This window comes from Pelodiscus sinensis, unplaced genomic scaffold (assembly GCF_049634645.1).
Source record: "Pelodiscus sinensis isolate JC-2024 unplaced genomic scaffold, ASM4963464v1 ctg34, whole genome shotgun sequence".
NCBI lineage: Eukaryota > Metazoa > Chordata > Testudines > Trionychidae > Pelodiscus > Pelodiscus sinensis.
Genome location: NW_027465849.1, coordinates 7,365,444 through 7,381,904, shown reverse-complemented (window position 1 = coordinate 7,381,904; position 16,461 = coordinate 7,365,444). Strand labels below are relative to the sequence as shown.

General features: G+C 59.4%; 1 protein-coding gene across 2 annotated transcripts; it reads left to right on the top strand.

Moving 5' to 3' along the window:
• Positions 1–208: 208 nt before the first annotated feature.
• Positions 209–14,786, top strand: EGLN2 (egl-9 family hypoxia inducible factor 2). 2 transcript variants are annotated; one of them, XM_075915545.1, is made up of 6 exons: positions 209–246; positions 853–1,592; positions 6,886–7,005; positions 13,627–13,767; positions 14,037–14,100; positions 14,217–14,786. In XM_075915545.1, the coding sequence occupies exons 2-6, from the start codon at positions 915–917 to the stop codon at positions 14,297–14,299; spliced, it is 1,086 nt and encodes a 361-aa protein (XP_075771660.1). In that variant the 5' UTR covers positions 209–246; positions 853–914; the 3' UTR covers positions 14,300–14,786. The 2 variants fall into 2 exon arrangements, with proteins under 2 accessions (XP_075771660.1, XP_075771659.1); XM_075915544.1 differs by lacking the exon at positions 209–246 and adding an exon at positions 264–421 and having other exon boundaries at positions 14,217–14,784.
• The last annotated feature ends 1,675 nt before the right edge of the window (positions 14,787–16,461 follow it).

Sequence of the window (16,461 nt, the reverse complement as noted above, 5' to 3'; positions counted from 1 at the left end):
CCTAAGGGGTCGCTTGCAGCGGGAGGGTTTCCATTACGTGGCGCTGGGGGGCCAGGCCCAGAGCCCCCCCCCGAGTGAGGCCCGGGGGGGGGGGTGGGGCGGGGAGGTGGACGCCCTGCGGGCAGTGCCCCAGCCCCTCTCCAGGGGCGGGCGATGCGCGGGGGGCGGAGGCGCAGCTGGCGCGGGGGGGCGGAGCAAGACGGGGGGGCGGGGGCGGCGGGCGCGCGGACGGACCCCTTCGTCCCGGTGCGTGCTTGGGGGAGAGCAGAGCTCCGTCCCCCCCCCCCCCCCCGCGGCTAAGGAGCGAGGGGCCCCGCCGGGGCTCCCCCCACGGCCCCGCGCCGGGCGCAGCAGAGGGACGAGCGCGGCGCGCAGCGGAGAGGGGCGCAGCTGTCGGCGCGGCGCACGGGAACTGCGCGAGGTGATGGGCGGGGACCCCGGGGACCCCCCCTCGCTTTGCCCCCCCCCCGCTTTGAGGCCGGGCTCCCCCGCCACGAGGCTGTAATGTTTTCAGCCCCCCCCCCCCAGGCTGCCCCGGGGGACTTGCGGGGAGGGGGGCGCAGCTTCTCTCTGCCCGGGAAGGGGCTGGGGGGGGTCAGAGATGCCACGGGGGGGCTGCTGCTATTAAATGGGTGTCTGGGGGTCTCTCGGGGATGTGTGAGCGGCGGGGGTCAGGCTCTTGTTGGGAGGGGCTGGGCGATACCCCCCGAGGTTGGGGTCCCCCCACCCCCTGCCCGCCTGCGGAAGGGTTGGAGAGGAAATTGGGCGGTGAATTCTCTTTGGATCCTCCGCGCCCCCCTTTCCCTGCCTCACCCCCCGTGCGCCCCACCTGACCCCCCTCTGTCTTTCCAGGAAACACCCCCGGCACCCTGCGATCTCCAGCCCTGCAGCACCATGGACGTGACCCAAGCGCCATGGAGAAACCGAGTCACCTGCACCCCGTAGAGCCAGGGTGCCCAGCGCTGGGTCGGGCCACCATGGGGGGCGAGAGCTGCACCAGGCACCCCACTGGGCACTGCCAGCAGGACTTCCTGGGACCCTTGACGTGCTCTGGGCTCCCTGGCGGCTTGGCCCCCGCCAGCCTGCTCCAGCGTGGGAGGCTGTGCCCGCTGCAGAGCGAAGGGGCCGCTGTGCTTGACGACGGGCGCGTGCTGCTGGTGGCGCTGGGCGGGCATGGGGCGCCCCCGGGGCCCAAGCGGAGGCGGCTGGAGAGCAGGGACTCGGAGGCGGGTGAGCCGGCCGGGCGGCACCGGGAGGAAGGGGCACCGGCCGGGCGGCTGGCACTGGACTTCGTGGTGCCCTGCATGCGCTACTATGGGATCTGTGTCAAGGACGCGTTCCTGGGCGAGGCGCTGGGTGCGCGGGTGCTGGCCGAGGTGCAGGGCCTGGGCCGCAGCGGCAAGTTCCGGGACGGGCAGCTGGTGAGCCAGCGCGGCCTCCCCTCCCGCAGCATCCGCGGGGACCAGATCGCCTGGGTGGAGGGGCGCGAGCCCGGCTGCCAGGCCATCGGGTCCCTCATGGCCCACGTCGACCAGCTGGTCCTGCAGTGCGCCCCCCACCTGGGCACATCCCTCATTAACGGCAGGACCAAGGTGAGCCCCCTCCGTCCTCGCGGACTCCTGGGTTCTCTCCGCAGCGTCGCCACAGACCCATTGCAAGTCTCGGCTGGGGGCTGCCTCAGTTTCCCCATCGTGGCTGGGAGCTAGCAGTCTGCATGGGTGGCGGGAGGGGAGGAAGGTGGGGAGAAGCTGGGGGGTAGAATGAGTAATGCCCCCAGTGGGACTTAGCCGGCTCCCAGCCCTCCTTGGCTCTCACCGCTAGCCCCCACTGCCCTGCCAGAGCTGTCATCCTGGCTCCTTCTCTGGCCTCACCCCAGAAGTGGCTGCATCGCGGGGCGCTGGGTACCAGTCTAGGAGCAGGGAGGCCACATGGGGAGGCGGGGGGGGGGGGAGAACCAGCGTTGGCTTGAGCCCGGTACACACGGCAGGGTTAGCCCCAGCCCGGAGCCAAGCAGTGCCCTGGGGCTTCTGGGGAGTATCCCACGCTCCTTTGCGAGCCTCGGCCACGCTGCCCTCTGACGTCTCTCCTGGGGCATTGGGGGAGAGTCTTCTACCAGGACAGGGAATTGTGGGAAGGCTTTGGGGGAGTCTGGATCTGGACTCGGTTACTACCCAGGGTTTGCCCTGGCGCCTGGACCCCTCGCGGAACCAGCCGGCTCAGGAGGGTTCGTCCACGGTGACTCGTAAAGTGGAGTGAAACCACTTCCTTTCTTCCATGTGGACACTCTCGTTCCAAATTAAAGTGGCCAGAGGGAAGGCCGCGGAATGGAAGGAAGGCAGTTTGGATTTGGAGCGAGAGTGTCCCAGTAGGACCCCCAGCCCCCCCTCAGTGATGGGGGTCCGTATGTGGGTGGGACTCATGTTGGGGGCAGAGCCAACCCCCCCAGATGAATCCATCTCCCCCAGGGTTTGTGCATGAACCTTTCTAAAGGTCCCTCCTGTGTCCCCGTCCCCCATGGAACCGGCAAACTCCTGCCCTTTGCAGCCAGGCCAGACATCTGTGTGGGTGCTGGAGGCTTTGGGGGGGGGGGGGGCAGTAGGCTGCATTTCTGGGCTGCAGCTGGGCACGCTGGTGGGGACAAAGGTCCCTGAAGCAGGAACCTTCCAGCAGGGCACATGGCATGAATTACCGCCCTGATCCGGGGGCCCCACTTCCCGGTGCGGGGCGGGAACTGACGGCACCAGAAGGGAAAAGGATGTGGCCAAGGTCACAGCTTGAGTCAGTAGCGGAGCTGAGAACCAGGGTGGGGCTGGGGTTCAGGACTCCTGGGTTCTCTGGGAGGGAAGCGGGGGCTAGTGGTTAGAGCAGACAGGGCTGGGAGCCAGGGCCAAGGTAGCTGCTCAAGGACATCTGTGCTTGCCGGCCGCCTGTGCTTTGGCCTGGGGCCTTGGCCTTAGCTTACCCCTGGGCTGGCTGGGGGGGGGGGGGGGGGGGGGCTCCCCTGCAGGACATGCTGCCCTGGGATTCCTCAATGGTGGAGCCCTCCCTCCCTCCCCCAGTGAGACAGCAAATCGCAAACTGCTGACCCTGGGAAGTGGGGGGGAGGGGGTGTCCTTAAAAGGGCAACATCCAAGTGTACATGTAACAACCCCCAAGTGGGGCCCGTCCCTGGCTGTGGGGCGTGGGGTGGGGTTTCTGGCCTCCTGGGTCAGTGCCAGAGAGGGGTTCTAGCAGGATCAGTCTGCGTGGGGGTGGGCCCCCACCTGGAGGGGTGCCCCCCACTCATGGGGAAGGGTCTTGGAAGACCCTGCCCAGCTGGGCTCTCTCCCTGTAGCGCTGCGCTGGGGCATGGGGCTGTCAGCGCCTCCCGCTGAGCCCCCCAACTGGCCCCCTTCTGCCCAGTATCCCCCAATGAACCCCCAACCTGCTCCCTGCAGCCTGGCACCCCCCACTGAGCCCCCCAACCAGCCCCTTCAGCTTGGCACCCCCTAGCGCCTCATTGGGGTGGTGCTGAATTTGGGAAATTCCATCTGCCATGGGGTGAGCCTGTGCTGGGGGGGAGGCCGGGGGGCTGTTTACCCCGGTCTCTGGTCTGTTTGGCCTTCCAGGAAAATCCCCTCGGGGGAGGGGAATCGGTGGGTGAGGGATCCCCTGCCCCGTGACCGCCCCCGAGCCTGGGGCTGGCTCCCTGCCCGGCCTGCCATCTGAGGCCTGTTTACCAGGAACGCTGCCAGCTCCCCCACCAGCCCTGCGCCTTCCTGGAACGTGTGTGTGTGTGTCCGTCCATGGGGCACCCCAAGCACTGGCTGGGAGCCCGTGGGGGATCTTAGGCCCAGCAGCACTGCTCAGATGCGGCCACTTCTGGGGTGGGGTACAGGGGGGAGGCTGGTTCTACAGGGATGCGTCACCCAATGCTGCCATGTTACGGGAGGGGAGGGGAGGGGAGTCTGGGGGCCGGACACCTGGGTCCTGGCCCTGTCGCTGACTCACTGGGTGACGTTAGGGACAGGCCTTCTCTTCCCCATGCCTCAGTTTCTGCCTGGACAAAGTCCAGCCCACACCACCCTGGCTGCCCTGGCCCTTTTAATAGTTTGGCACCCCCCCTCACCCGATTCCAGTGACCTGCTATGGGATGAGTCCTTCTGGAGGCTGGGGGGGGGGGGGGCAGTGCTCACTGCAGGAGGGAGGGGGCAGCTAGTGCAGGTCAGGATGGGGCTGAGACCTGACAACCCAGCTCACCCACCATCCATCCAGCCGGATGGGAGCCGGCGCCCCCCAGAGGGGGCAGGCCCCGAACCCCATTCCTTGCCCCCCAACCCAGCCAGCCGGATGGGAGCCGGCACCCCCCAGAGGGGACAGGACCCAAACCCCATTCCCTGCCCCCCAACCCAGCCAGCCGGATGGGAGCCGGCGCCCCCCAGAAGGGACAGGCCCCAAGCCCCATTCGCCGCCCAGCTGGAAAATGTTTCTCTGGGGTCACTGAACCCTTCTCCCCCATCGCTTCCCCATTCCCAGGCCCTGTCCCTCCCTGCCGGTGCCTGGTGGAGGCGAGAGGCCCCAGGCAGGCCTGGCACCGTGCCCCGTGGAGCTGTGTGGTGCTGCCAGGCTGGGCGGTGTGGGGTGGGGTGGGGCTGGCCTGGAGGGCATGGACCCTGGGTGTGGGGGCAGGGAGTGGAGGGGGTGGCTGAGCAGTTGCTGAGGCTGGATCCTGTATGCAGGGAGGAAGAGCAGAATTAAGCCGCCCCCCCATCTTCTGCCCTCCAGGGCTCCTTGAAGGGCAGAGGGGGAGGGACACCTGCCCCATGGCCTCAAAGCCAAAGGGGCTTGTGTGAGCCTCAGACCACCCCAGAACTTGGCATGGTCATGGCTGGGGGACCCAGGCTGTGAGTCGGGAGTGAGGGGCACTGGCAGAGTGGGGGGAGGAATCGGGGGGGGATCCGGGCTGCGGGTCGGGAGTGAGGGGCACTGGCAGAGTGGGGGGAAGAATCGGGGGGGGATCCGGGCTGCGGGTCGGGAGTGAGGGGCACTGGCAGAGTTGGGGGAGGAATCGGGGGGGGATCCGGGCTGTGGGTCGGGAGTGAGGGGCACTGGCAGAGTGGGGGGAGGAATCGGGGGGGGATCCGGGCTGTGGGTCGGGAGTGAGGGGCACTGGCAGAGTGGGGGGAGGAATTGGGGGGGGATCCGGGCTGCGGGTCGGGAGTGAGGGGCAGCGGGGGGAGGAATTGGGGGGGGATCCGGGCTGTGGGTCGGGAGTGAGGAGCAGTGGGGGGAGGAATCGGGGGGGGATCTGGGCTGCGGGTCGGGAGTGAGGAGCAGTGGGGGGAGGAATCGGGGGGGGATCCGGGCTGTGGGTCGGGAGTGAGGAGCACTGGCAGAGTGGGGGGAGGAATTGGGGGGGATCCGGGCTGTGGGTCGGGAGTGAGGGGCAGTGGGGGGAGGAATCGGGGGGGGATCCGGGCTGTGGGTCGGGAGTGAGGGGCAGTGGGGGGAGGAATCGGGGGGGGATCCGGGCTGTGGGTCGGGAGTGAGGGGCAGTGGGGGGAGGAATCGGGGGGGATCCGGGCTGCGAGTCGGGAGTGAGGAGCAGTGGGGGGAGGAATCGGGGGGGGATCTGGGCTGCGAGTCGGGAGTGAGGGGCAGTGGGGGGAGGAATCGGGGGGGGATCTGGGCTGTGGGTCGGGAGTGAGGGGCAGTGGGGGGAGGAATCGGGGGGGGATCCGGGCTGTGGGTCGGGAGTGAGGAGCTGTGGGGGGATACCAGCTGTCGAGCCAGCTCCTGGTGGCTGTTTCTAGAGATGGGGGGGCAGCCCCTCCCAAAGCCTCACTGGCGCCCGCTCTGTGCAGCCCCCCCCCCGCCTGCCCCGTGCCTGCTTGTCCTGTTCCCGGCCTGAGGACACCGTGTCTCCCTGACGCCTGGCCCAGGGGGGAGGGGCCGGTCCAGGACGCCCCCCCCAGCTGGGGTCACTTGAGGCCAGGAAAGCAGCTTTCCCTTGGCACCACCTCCCCCCCCCCAGCCAGCCTGGCCGGGGGGGGGGGTCACCTTGAGCCTAGGCTTGCAGGGGGCTGGGTTGGGAGGCCTGTCTCACATCTCTTGGGGGACAGCAGCTGGTGTGGGGCTGGGACCCTGGGCTGTGGGGGGTGGGGAATTCAGCCCCCCAACTTCCTCCTAACTTCTGGGCTGTGTCACATGCTGGGGCAGCCCAGAGTCCCAGGTGATGGGCATCTGCTGCCGCCCTGCCCCGGGGAGGGGGGGCCGGTGGGTCTGCTTCTGGCAGCCCCCCACTTGCTCGGGGGTGGGATTTCTTTGTGGCCTCTGGACTCAGCAGCAGGATGGGGGGGGGTCTTGACTGTCCCACTGGGGCTGAGCTCTCCCCTTTGGGGGGGGGTCTTGGCTGTCCCACTGGGGCTGAGCTCTCCCCTTTGGGGGGGGGTCTTGGCTGTCCCACTGGGGCTGAGCTCTCCCCTTTGGGGGGGGGTCTTGGCTGTCCCACTGGGGCTGAGCTCTCCCCTTTGGGGGGGGGTCTTGGCTGTCCCAACAGAGAGAAAAGAGAAAGGGGGTGGGCAGGGTCCTGCCCTGGGGGTGCTGACCCTCCCCCCCTGCTGCCGTCTCTGCCCCAGACCCCAGTGGAATTGGGGGGGGGCATGTTTGACAAGCTCCGGGGGGACCCGAGAGCTTCGACTGTCCCCCCCCTCCTCCAACCCCGGCACTAGGATGCGTGGGTTCTCTCCCTGGCTCTGGGAGGGCAGTGGGGGCTAGTGGTTAGCGCGGGGGGGAGGGGCTGGGAGCCGGGACTCCCTCTCTCAGCCGGGGGAGGGGGGTCAGCAGACCGGGGAGCTGTAGTGTCTCTGGGCCCCTGCCGTGACCCCCTCCTTGTCCTCTCCTCAGGCCATGGTGGCCTGTTACCCTGGCAACGGGCGGGGGTACGTGCGGCACGTGGACAACCCGAATGGTGACGGGCGCTGCCTGACCTGCATCTATTACCTCAACCGGGGCTGGGACAGCCAGGTACGTGCCCCCCCCCCCCCCGGCCCACCGCAGTTACCTGGCAGGAGACAGGCCCGGGGCACGATGGGACGGGCCCTGGGCCTTTGGGGGCATCCGGGTTAGAAGCTGGATGGAGGGATGTCTAGTGGTTAGAGACACTAGATGTCTAGTGGTGTCCCGCCACTAGGGGGAGCCGGGATCCCAGCTCTGGGAGGGCAGTGGGGGCTAGTGGTTAGAGCAGGGGGGTGGGAGCCAGGACTCCTGGGTTCTCTCCCCAGCTGAGGGAGGGGAGTGGGGTCTAGGCGGGGGGGAGGCCTGCATGCCAATCCATGGACTTGCTCTGTGCCTCAGTTTCCCTGTGGTACCTGCCTCTTGAGTCAGCCCAGCTGTCGTAGGCCTGGGCACCGAGGAATTGACACAGCCCCATCTGCCCCCCTGCTTTGGGGCTGGGAGCCTGTCAGCCGACGGTCAGGGCAGTGAGTCCCTTATGACCGGCTGAAGTTCTTTTAAATTGTGCTTGGTTCTGTTACAGCAACTGAAGGAGTCAGGTTAAAGCTTAAACAGTTACTATTTTATTGTTACAGGGTAAACTTAGTTGTTAAATGCTACTACTGTGTTACAGATAACACAGACACTACAAAGGACAGGACAGAAATTACACTAATAAGTCACTTACAGGTACCATGAAACCCTTTGGTTCTCTGAGCTCTTATTAAATGCATGCAAAATAGACACATAGCAGGTATATATTCTCACCCCTGCGTTCCAGACTTGGCGTGGCCAGCGTCTTTCTCTCAATCCCTCGGGAAGAAGTAGGGCGAGGTTGGGCGTCCCACAGACCTCGGGAGACAATCAATACCTGCCAGCAGGTATAGATGATTGGAGCTCAAATGGGGTGGGCTGCTGAACCTCTTTTATACCCCTTGGGTCATGTAGGCTTCTTCCTGGGCTCAAGTGGCCAATTAGGAAAAATGGCTTTGAATGCCAAGTTTCCCACGAAGGGTGCAAAGCATAATTCACACCTGGGAAAATGCAGACAATGGGCACCTCTGGTATGTGATGGGCGAAGATTCCTCTCTGGGACAGTGCAGGCGTGTCAATTACTGGTACTAGCCATCAGGGCGACGGGAGGCCCCGGGTCGTCAGCTAGCCCATTTACTGTCTGGTTTCTGTTTATGGTAGAGTCAGGGACAGGCAGCAAACCTGTGTTCCCAGGGCATCAAAGGCTGACTGCCTTTCTCTTGCTCTCTGGGGGGGGGGGGGGGAACAAGATGGGGCTCGTGGAAAAACAAGATGGGGTTTTGTGTCTGGCTACATTCCACCCCCTTGACACGCCTCACTATGTCCCAGAACGCAAGATGGCGGTGATGCCAGCACCCTTTGCCCTCCTTGGAGGAAGCTAAAATCGCCCTATCAGCAGGGTCTGATCAGATAATTTGGATCAAGGGATTGATTAGGATCGCTTCCCAATGCCATATACCAGATTTGTGCAGAGGAGGTAGCAGTGTACACAAAATGCCTAACAATACATAGAAGCATGCAGCAAGCAATTACAACAAGTAAAATGGTTAATATAGTATTTACAATAGAGTGAAGGAAGGGAGTTAACGAAAGTCCTAGGTGTTGGGCTAGACAATCTAGCCATGAGGCTTTACATTTTTAGTTACAGCATGTCTTATCCCATACCGTTTGTTGCCACTTCCCTTGCCTCCCCCCTTGACCTCCCCCCAGAGTTATTTAGAGGATTGCGGTAGTCGCTGTCATCGAACCATACCGGTCCCCATCGGAAGATGTCACTTTGTTTCACCAGTCATTTGGGCTGAGAGGGACAAACTCGATTCCCAGTCCAGTAGAGGAGTCAAGTAAGGTGTTCTGGTACAGCAGTAGCAGTTGGGATGAGGAAGAAGACCATGGCGAGTTGGAGTACCATGTCTTATTTCAATAGTCTGTAACTAACAACAGTGGTTGCAAGCGCTACAACAGCAAGCGGTGTATATATATACAAAAAGTTCATGGTGCTGTCCCGGATCCACACCAGCATTGGGAGGGATCCATCCCACTGGAGCGCTGTTCAGGGCTATTGCCTCAGTTTCCTGTAAGAAAACATAAGGTTTGCCGGTCTTGGATACAAGCCAAGCCTCAGTAATGGTTATTGGTGTTAGCCCAGCATCTGCAGTGGTCCAGACTCCTTTTCCCTTGTAGGAGTGCAGTACATGGGTTTGTGTTCCCAAACTGGGGTGTTGGGACCAGGGCTATTAAGTGGTTTAGTCCCATGACTGTAAACAACCTTGTTGCCACTGGGGTTGAGTAAGCAAAAACCAATTCCTGAAACAATTTCCATTCCAGTTAAAACATACTTCCACCCTTGCTTACTGGTGGGTAGTGTACCAATATAATTTACTTGCCAGGTTGCCCATAGTATTTTTCCATTTCTTAGCCTGGCAAACCATTGTTCTTTTGTTATATGTTTCCTGAGTTCAGCACATAGGGTGCAAGCTTGTACCAGAGCTCTGGCTTGTTTGTGGGTGATAGGCCACCCCCTGGCATGTGCCTGCCGCACCAGCTCTCTGTGTGTCCCAAGGTTTTATGTAGCCAAATGTACAGGCGTTCCCAATCCACCTGGGCAGCAAAAATTTGTACTGCTGCATTTGCTAGGTTATTTAGCTATGCAGCTAGAGTATTATTCTTTTGGACACATGAATTATGCTTAAGGCATGTGGGGTTGCATGCTGGTATATCCATTTCCAATATTCCAATCTCCAAACAGGCTTTCCTATTTCCCAGTTATTTATCCACTGGGTGGCTCCAGCCCATACAGCATAGGAGTTAGTGTAGATGGTACTGGCCCCTGCCTCACAAGCTAATTGATTGCTGCCAGCTCTGCGAGCTGAGCTGTTCCTTCTATGTTTGTGGTCAGGGGTGCAGTGGATGTGTCTGCTGAAACAGCAACAGCCTTCCCTGTCCACTTTCCTTTGAAATAACCAGGCAGCCTGTATTTACATATAATGTTGAATTTAAAAGCAAGCCAAAAGTGTTATAAACTCAGCCTTGAAAGAGACAGTTAAGTTTCAAAGCTTGAGTTTTTAAACTAATAATTTGGTTTCTAGAAAGTTAAATGTCCTTAAGAGTTGAATGCCCAACAGAAGCACTAACCAATTTGTGCCTTGTCTGTTTGCAATTTTAAGCAAGAGGACATTATCCAAAACAAAATAAAACTAGTTCATTTGAAACCCACAAAATAGGGTTACAATATATAGAGCTCATTCTTTATGCAGTTAACCAATTAAGTTTCAGTAGAATCCTTAATTTTCCTTTGCAGATTTAACAAAGGTGTCCATAGACAAAATGTTTACATTTGATTGTTTCTTTGCCTACATGATTTGCACAGTGCTTAAGGAAGAGGCTGCAAAGAAACAAGGTGTCATTTTAAAACAAGATTTCCCTTCACATATTACTACCATTGCTTAATTCCTTCCACACTCCCATGGAGTCCACCTTTTATCTTCACATTCCCTCAAATCACTTGCTTTGTCCTTTCAAAGAAAATGTCTCATTCCTAGTAACTTTCCAATGTCTGCTTTACTTTCCTTATTCCTTCAACTATGCCCATAGGGCTCCAAACTTTCTGCCTTCCCCTTCTTTTGGTCCATCCTAATTCCTGCTAAATGACTTTTTACAATGACACATGTTTGTCTACTATTAATTTGGTAAGGAGGGTGAGCTTGTTCATTAAGCCTCATACCTCCTGGTCCTTTTCTTAAACATATTCCTGAGGGAAGAAAAAAAAAATAAATCTGAGATGTGCTTTAACTCTCAGCACCCATCCTTAAGGGAATCTAGCTCTGTCTGGGTATTGAGGGACATGCATTTCTACCTCTCCACTTTTGCAGCAGAGGCTTTTACATTTTTCCAGTTTCATATTTGTATTCTTATATTCAGACAATTTTGAAGAACACCTCATTACAGGGTTTCCATAGAAGACAAAAGCTGCAGCTGTTTCCCTCTCCATTGGAGCCAAGGATTTACATATTTACAGGTAGTTAGCCACTTTGTCTTTTAGGTCTGAAATTGTATGGACAAGCAGTTAACACTTGATCAGATCAAGGGCTATGCCCGAACCTTTGCAAGATTTTGTTCAAAAGGGGTAACATCTTTTACAAATGCCAATTTTTCAGTCTTCTCTCTGCCTTCTTAAAAGACTGCTTACATTTAAACTTTTCTAGTATACCCAACCTGCTATTGGGACTAAAATAGCAATACCAATACCTCATTTTTCTTTCTTTCTGGAGGGCTACAATTTGAACTTTCTGGTCTCAGGTAGTTTGCTAATCAAACTTAGCTATTACCTGCAAAGCTTCTTTGTGCTGCCAGCTAGGGCATTTGCACCACAAAAGAAATCACAACCTGGTGTGGCTCCTGGAGCTTTCACAGCATTTTAGTCTGTTTGCAGGTTTTACTCATTCTATAGTTTACAGGGAAATGTGCAATCTTTGTTTACAACATTACTTAGCCACATTAAACTTTGCATAGGTTATAACTCTCTCTTTATGCTCACAGTTATCCTGTACCTTCATTAAACAACTTGGACTGAAATGGTCTTACTGAAAGTAAACCAAACCAATCTGTTTTAAACCTACAAACAAACAAGATTACTGGACCTTAAAACTTCATTTATTTACACTATATATATATATATATATATATATATATACACACATCTACACAGGTACACATACATTCTCTCTGAACCTTTCTTACACTATTTCTACATAGCTGTACAACAATTACATTCCCTTTTATTCAATGGGGTAGTTCAGTTCCAATAGAACCCCCTCCCTTTAGAGTTCTTTTAGCAGTCTCTCTAATCAAATGTACGAATTTGAGTCAAATTTGCCTGGATTATTTACAGACATTCCTTTGGAAAAAGGGCCCATTTTTCCTTCAGAATGGCTGCAAAGAAACCACAATTTTCTATCTACACCATTTTAGCATTTGCACAACTGCTCAATTCTCTCCATTCTCTTCAGAGTTTAAATTCTCTGTTTCTCTTTTCTTAAAACACTTTCTTATCTCTAAAATAAAAACTGGCCTTGTTTCAGATATTACTCTTGTAAGTATGCTTAAGGATTTAGATATCCAGTACTTACAGCCTTTTTCTCAATTCTACCACAAGGCTTTCAATCTTATCTGTTACCTGCCTGCTTGTCTGGGCCTGATCCTGTTTTCCTTTTCTGCCTGCTTGCCTGGGCCTGATCCTGTTTTTCTTGCTAAATGGAAAGTGGCTCCTTTCCACAGACTCAGGCTTTGTCCCATTCTTTAGCTTGCAGGCAGTTCTATACTTACAGAACTGCACCCACAACTCCTCAGGATTTCCCCAATCCTCTTCTAACATTTCTCTATCCAATTTTGGGTTGCCCCAACCTTCCTGGGCAAACCCTTTCTCTATACCACTAAAATCCATGTCTATCATGACAGGCTTCATGTTGCTGTATGTGAACCAGTAGCACAATCCTGCCGACTACGCCAATTCTGTCAGCCGACGGTCAGGGCAGTGAGTCCCTTATGACCGGCTGAAGTTCTTTTAAATTGTGCTTGGTTCTGTTACAGCAACTGAAGGAGTCAGGTTAAAGCTTAAACAGTTACTATTTTATTGTTACAGGGTAAACTTAGTTGTTAAATGCTACTACTGTGTTACAGATAACACAGACACTACAAAGGACAGGACAGAAATTACACTAATAAGTCACTTACAGGTACCATGAAACCCTTTGGTTCTCTGAGCTCTTATTAAATGCATGCAAAATAGACACATAGCAGGTATATATTCTCACCCCTGCGTTCCAGACTTGGCGTGGCCAGCGTCTTTCTCTCAATCCCTCGGGAAGAAGTAGGGCGAGGTTGGGCGTCCCACAGACCTCGGGAGACAATCAATACCTGCCAGCAGGTATAGATGATTGGAGCTCAAATGGGGTGGGCTGCTGAACCTCTTTTATACCCCTTGGGTCATGTAGGCTTCTTCCTGGGCTCAAGTGGCCAATTAGGAAAAATGGCTTTGAATGCCAAGTTTCCCACGAAGGGTGCAAAGCATAATTCACACCTGGGAAAATGCAGACAATGGGCACCTCTGGTATGTGATGGGCGAAGATTCCTCTCTGGGACAGTGCAGGCGTGTCAATTACTGGTACTAGCCATCAGGGCGACGGGAGGCCCCGGGTCGTCAGCTAGCCCATTTACTGTCTGGTTTCTGTTTATGGTAGAGTCAGGGACAGGCAGCAAACCTGTGTTCCCAGGGCATCAAAGGCTGACTGCCTTTCTCTTGCTCTCTGGGGGGGGGGGGGGGAACAAGATGGGGCTCGTGGAAAAACAAGATGGGGTTTTGTGTCTGGCTACAGAGCCCTTTATGCCAGCCCCACACCCGCTGGGGAGGCTCCTACCCCCCAGGGACCTGAGTGGGCTGAGAACGGAGCCCTCGGTTTCTCTAAGCACCTGGGGGTGGGGCAAGGAGGGGTCATGTGGCCAGTGAGCCCCCTGAAGCCCCTCACTCCATGGGGCCTGCTGCGTTTAGCCCCTTGGGTGCCAGTGGGGCACACACCAGGTGGAGGGGGGGCTGGTAGTTAAGGTGTCCTTCTGGCTGCCCCCTAGGTCCACGGGGGGGCTCTGCAGATCTACCCTGAAGGGCGCCGCATGGTGGCTAATATCGAGCCTCTCTTCGACCGGCTGCTGATTTTCTGGTCGGACCGACGCAACCCCCACGAGGTGAAGCCGGCCTACGCCACGAGGTACCTGGATCCCGCGGGAACGGGGGGGAGGGGAGGGCTCATTTGCATTCAATTTGCATACACCACACGTCGCTGGTCCAGTCCCTGCGTCTGATTGGCCTCTGGATGTTGGGGGTGGGGCAGGCTGGGAGCCGGGACTCTTGGGTTTGGGGGTCAGGTTGCGGGGTGAGCCGGAGCCAGGTCCTACCCCTGGGAGCCCCTCCTACGGGGGCCTGGGTCGTGGTGCCTGCCAGGCCACGTCCCCCCCTTAGGTCTGTCTGTCCGCCCAGGTACGCCATCACCGTCTGGTATTTCGACGCCAAGGAACGAGCGGAAGCCAAAGACAAATACCAGCTGGGTAAGTGGGTCCCCCCCAGCCAGCCCCTTGCCCGGGGTGGGAGCCGGCGCCCCCCAGCGGGGCAGGCTCTGTGCCTATTCCTTGCCCCATCCCCTGAGCCCCCCCCTCTCTTTCAGCCTCGGGGCACAAGGGGGTTCAGGTGCCCATGCGCCAGGCGAGCCGGGGCCCAGATGGACACGGAGCCGGCCGGGGGTCCTAGCCCGGAGCTACTTCCTGCTGCTATTCGCCTGCCTTGGGTTTGCCCGTTTCAAGCCCGTTGCTGCTGCTGCTGCTGCCGCCGCCCACGACGGTTCCTGGCGCTGCTGGCGGACTCGGGTGCTGCCCAGGGAGCCCCCCAGCACCCCACAGTCCAGACCGGGTGCTGGAGCCGGCGCCTTGCACTAGGGATGATGGGGGGACGGGGTTGTGTGTCGGGAGGGTCACCAGACTGGGGATATGGGGGGTGCTGGGGTTCTAGATATGTGGGGCGGATGGTTGGCGGGGGGACCCCGTGTTTTGGGGCCACACAGGACCCAGCTGGGGGGCTCGGACTCTGCCAAGGATGGGGGGAGGGGCTGGCCCTCCAGAGCGAACGGAGGGTGGAGGGACGGCCAGATTCCTGCTCGTTTCACCCGGTGAGAGAGACAGAGGGGGGTGGGCAGAGAGGGACCCCCCCAAACTGAAATAAATGTTACCTCATTGCAGCCCCCCTCTGCCTCATCCGTCCCCTCCCCAGGGCTCCTGGGGACCCCGCTCAGCACAGCCTGTGGGGCTGGGCACCAGGACATCTGCGTTCTATCCTGGCTCTGGGAGGGGAGTAGGGACTAGTGGTTAGAGCTGGCTTGGGCTGGGGTGGGGGGGGTGGAGCCAGGACTCCTGGGCACTGCAGTTGTGGTTCTGTGCTGCCTCCCGGTGGCCAGTCGGTGGTAAAGGCCCCTGGCCACCCTTGTGCGACTGGGTTTGCTACCCCCCTTACCCTGTCCATGCCCCTCACTGCCCCCAGGAGCTGGGTCCAGGTGGGGCGCCACAGGTGGGCCTGGCAGCTGGGCCCCCAGGCGTGGGGCTGGCGGCCCGGACCCTGGAGATGGAGTGTACCCGAGAATTTATGAGAAGCATCCCAGAGCGTCGCCCGTCATGGCCTTGTGGACACCCCCAAAGCACAGTGGGGGGGGGCTCTTTCTCCCCTCGCCTGCCCCGGCAGCACAGTGAATACAGCTCCGGGCTCCCACTGGCAGCCACCCCCACTGCTGGACACGCCGGCGGCCTGCCACGTCGGGGGCGACCAGGGGCCAGGAGGAGAAAGACCCTGCGGGTGCTCGGAGCTGGGAGCAGAAAGCACCAGCCACGGAAGAGAGGGACACGGCCCATTGCTGGGGGTGGCAGGCCGGGGTATCCGGCGCCCGTCCCAGCTCCTGGCCCTGCCTCGGAGGGGCAGTTTGTGGCAGCGCCAGGGAGCCGGGTGCCTGGCGGGGCTTGTGCTCCAAACGCCTGACTGGCACGTGGCTGAGAGCAGGAGCCTCCCCCCCCCGGGCAGGAGACGGGCCCTGTCTCCGAGGGCAGGGAGGGGGCTGGTTTGTGCCTAGGACACGTTTCCTGGCCACTCCCGGACTCGCCAGATCCCCGGGGAATGTTCCTCTGACACTTCCGAGCTTCCCCTGCCGCGAGTATGGGCACGCCCGGCCAGGGCCCCCTCCCACCTGGCCCCTCCCATCCCCCTCTCGGAAGTGGGCATCACCCCCACCGCCCTTCGGAAGGTGTTTGCTCCTCCACGCTTGCCTCCCTAGCCCCCGCGCCAGCGTTCCCTTCCGTGGGCGGAAGACATTTTGTTCTGTGCGCCGAGGCCTGGGCGGATGTGCACCACCAGGAGAAACCCAGCCCTGGCGCTGGGCCCGCTGCGAATCAGCTGGGCGGCACTGGCGGCTCTCCCGGGCGGTCCCCCAAGCGCTCAGCCTACAGGGACCCCGTCCGTGGGCCTGGAGCTGTGTGCTCAGCCTGGCTCGGAGCTTTCACTGCCTGGCTCCCCCGCCCGGGCCTGCCCCTCAGGGTCTCAGGGCTGTCCTGAGACCTCCCAGCAGCCTGGTCCCCGGTCACACGCTGCCCCTTGCACCCCTGGGGAGCTGCCTAACTCAGGCTGGGCCCATCAAGCTCCCTCCAACGGGCCCTGGCCCTGGGACAGGTCGCAGCTGGAGCCCGGGCCGTTTGCTGGGACAGGGCCTGGAGACACAAGGGCAGGACTGAAGCGGTTCCCAGGGGCGGGGACTGGGGCAAAATCAGCCCCGAGTTCTCTTCCCAGCTGCACAGCAGGGTCACGCTGCGGTTCCTCCAGCCAGCCCGGGGCGGGGGCGGCGCTGCGCTCCTCTCTGGGACAGACGCCCACGTGCG

Bases quoted from the DNA above. Each gene is read 5' to 3' on its own strand.
- EGLN2 (XM_075915545.1), top strand. From the start codon at position 915: ATGGAGAAACCGAGTCACCTGCACCCCGTAGAGCCAGGGTGCCCAGCG. The intron at 13,768-14,036 runs CTGGATCCCGCG...CCGCCCAGGTAC, and splicing joins CGGCCTACGCCACGAGGTAC to GCCATCACCGTCTGGTATTT. The intron at 14,101-14,216 runs GTAAGTGGGTCC...CCTCTCTTTCAG, and splicing joins CAAAGACAAATACCAGCTGG to CCTCGGGGCACAAGGGGGTT.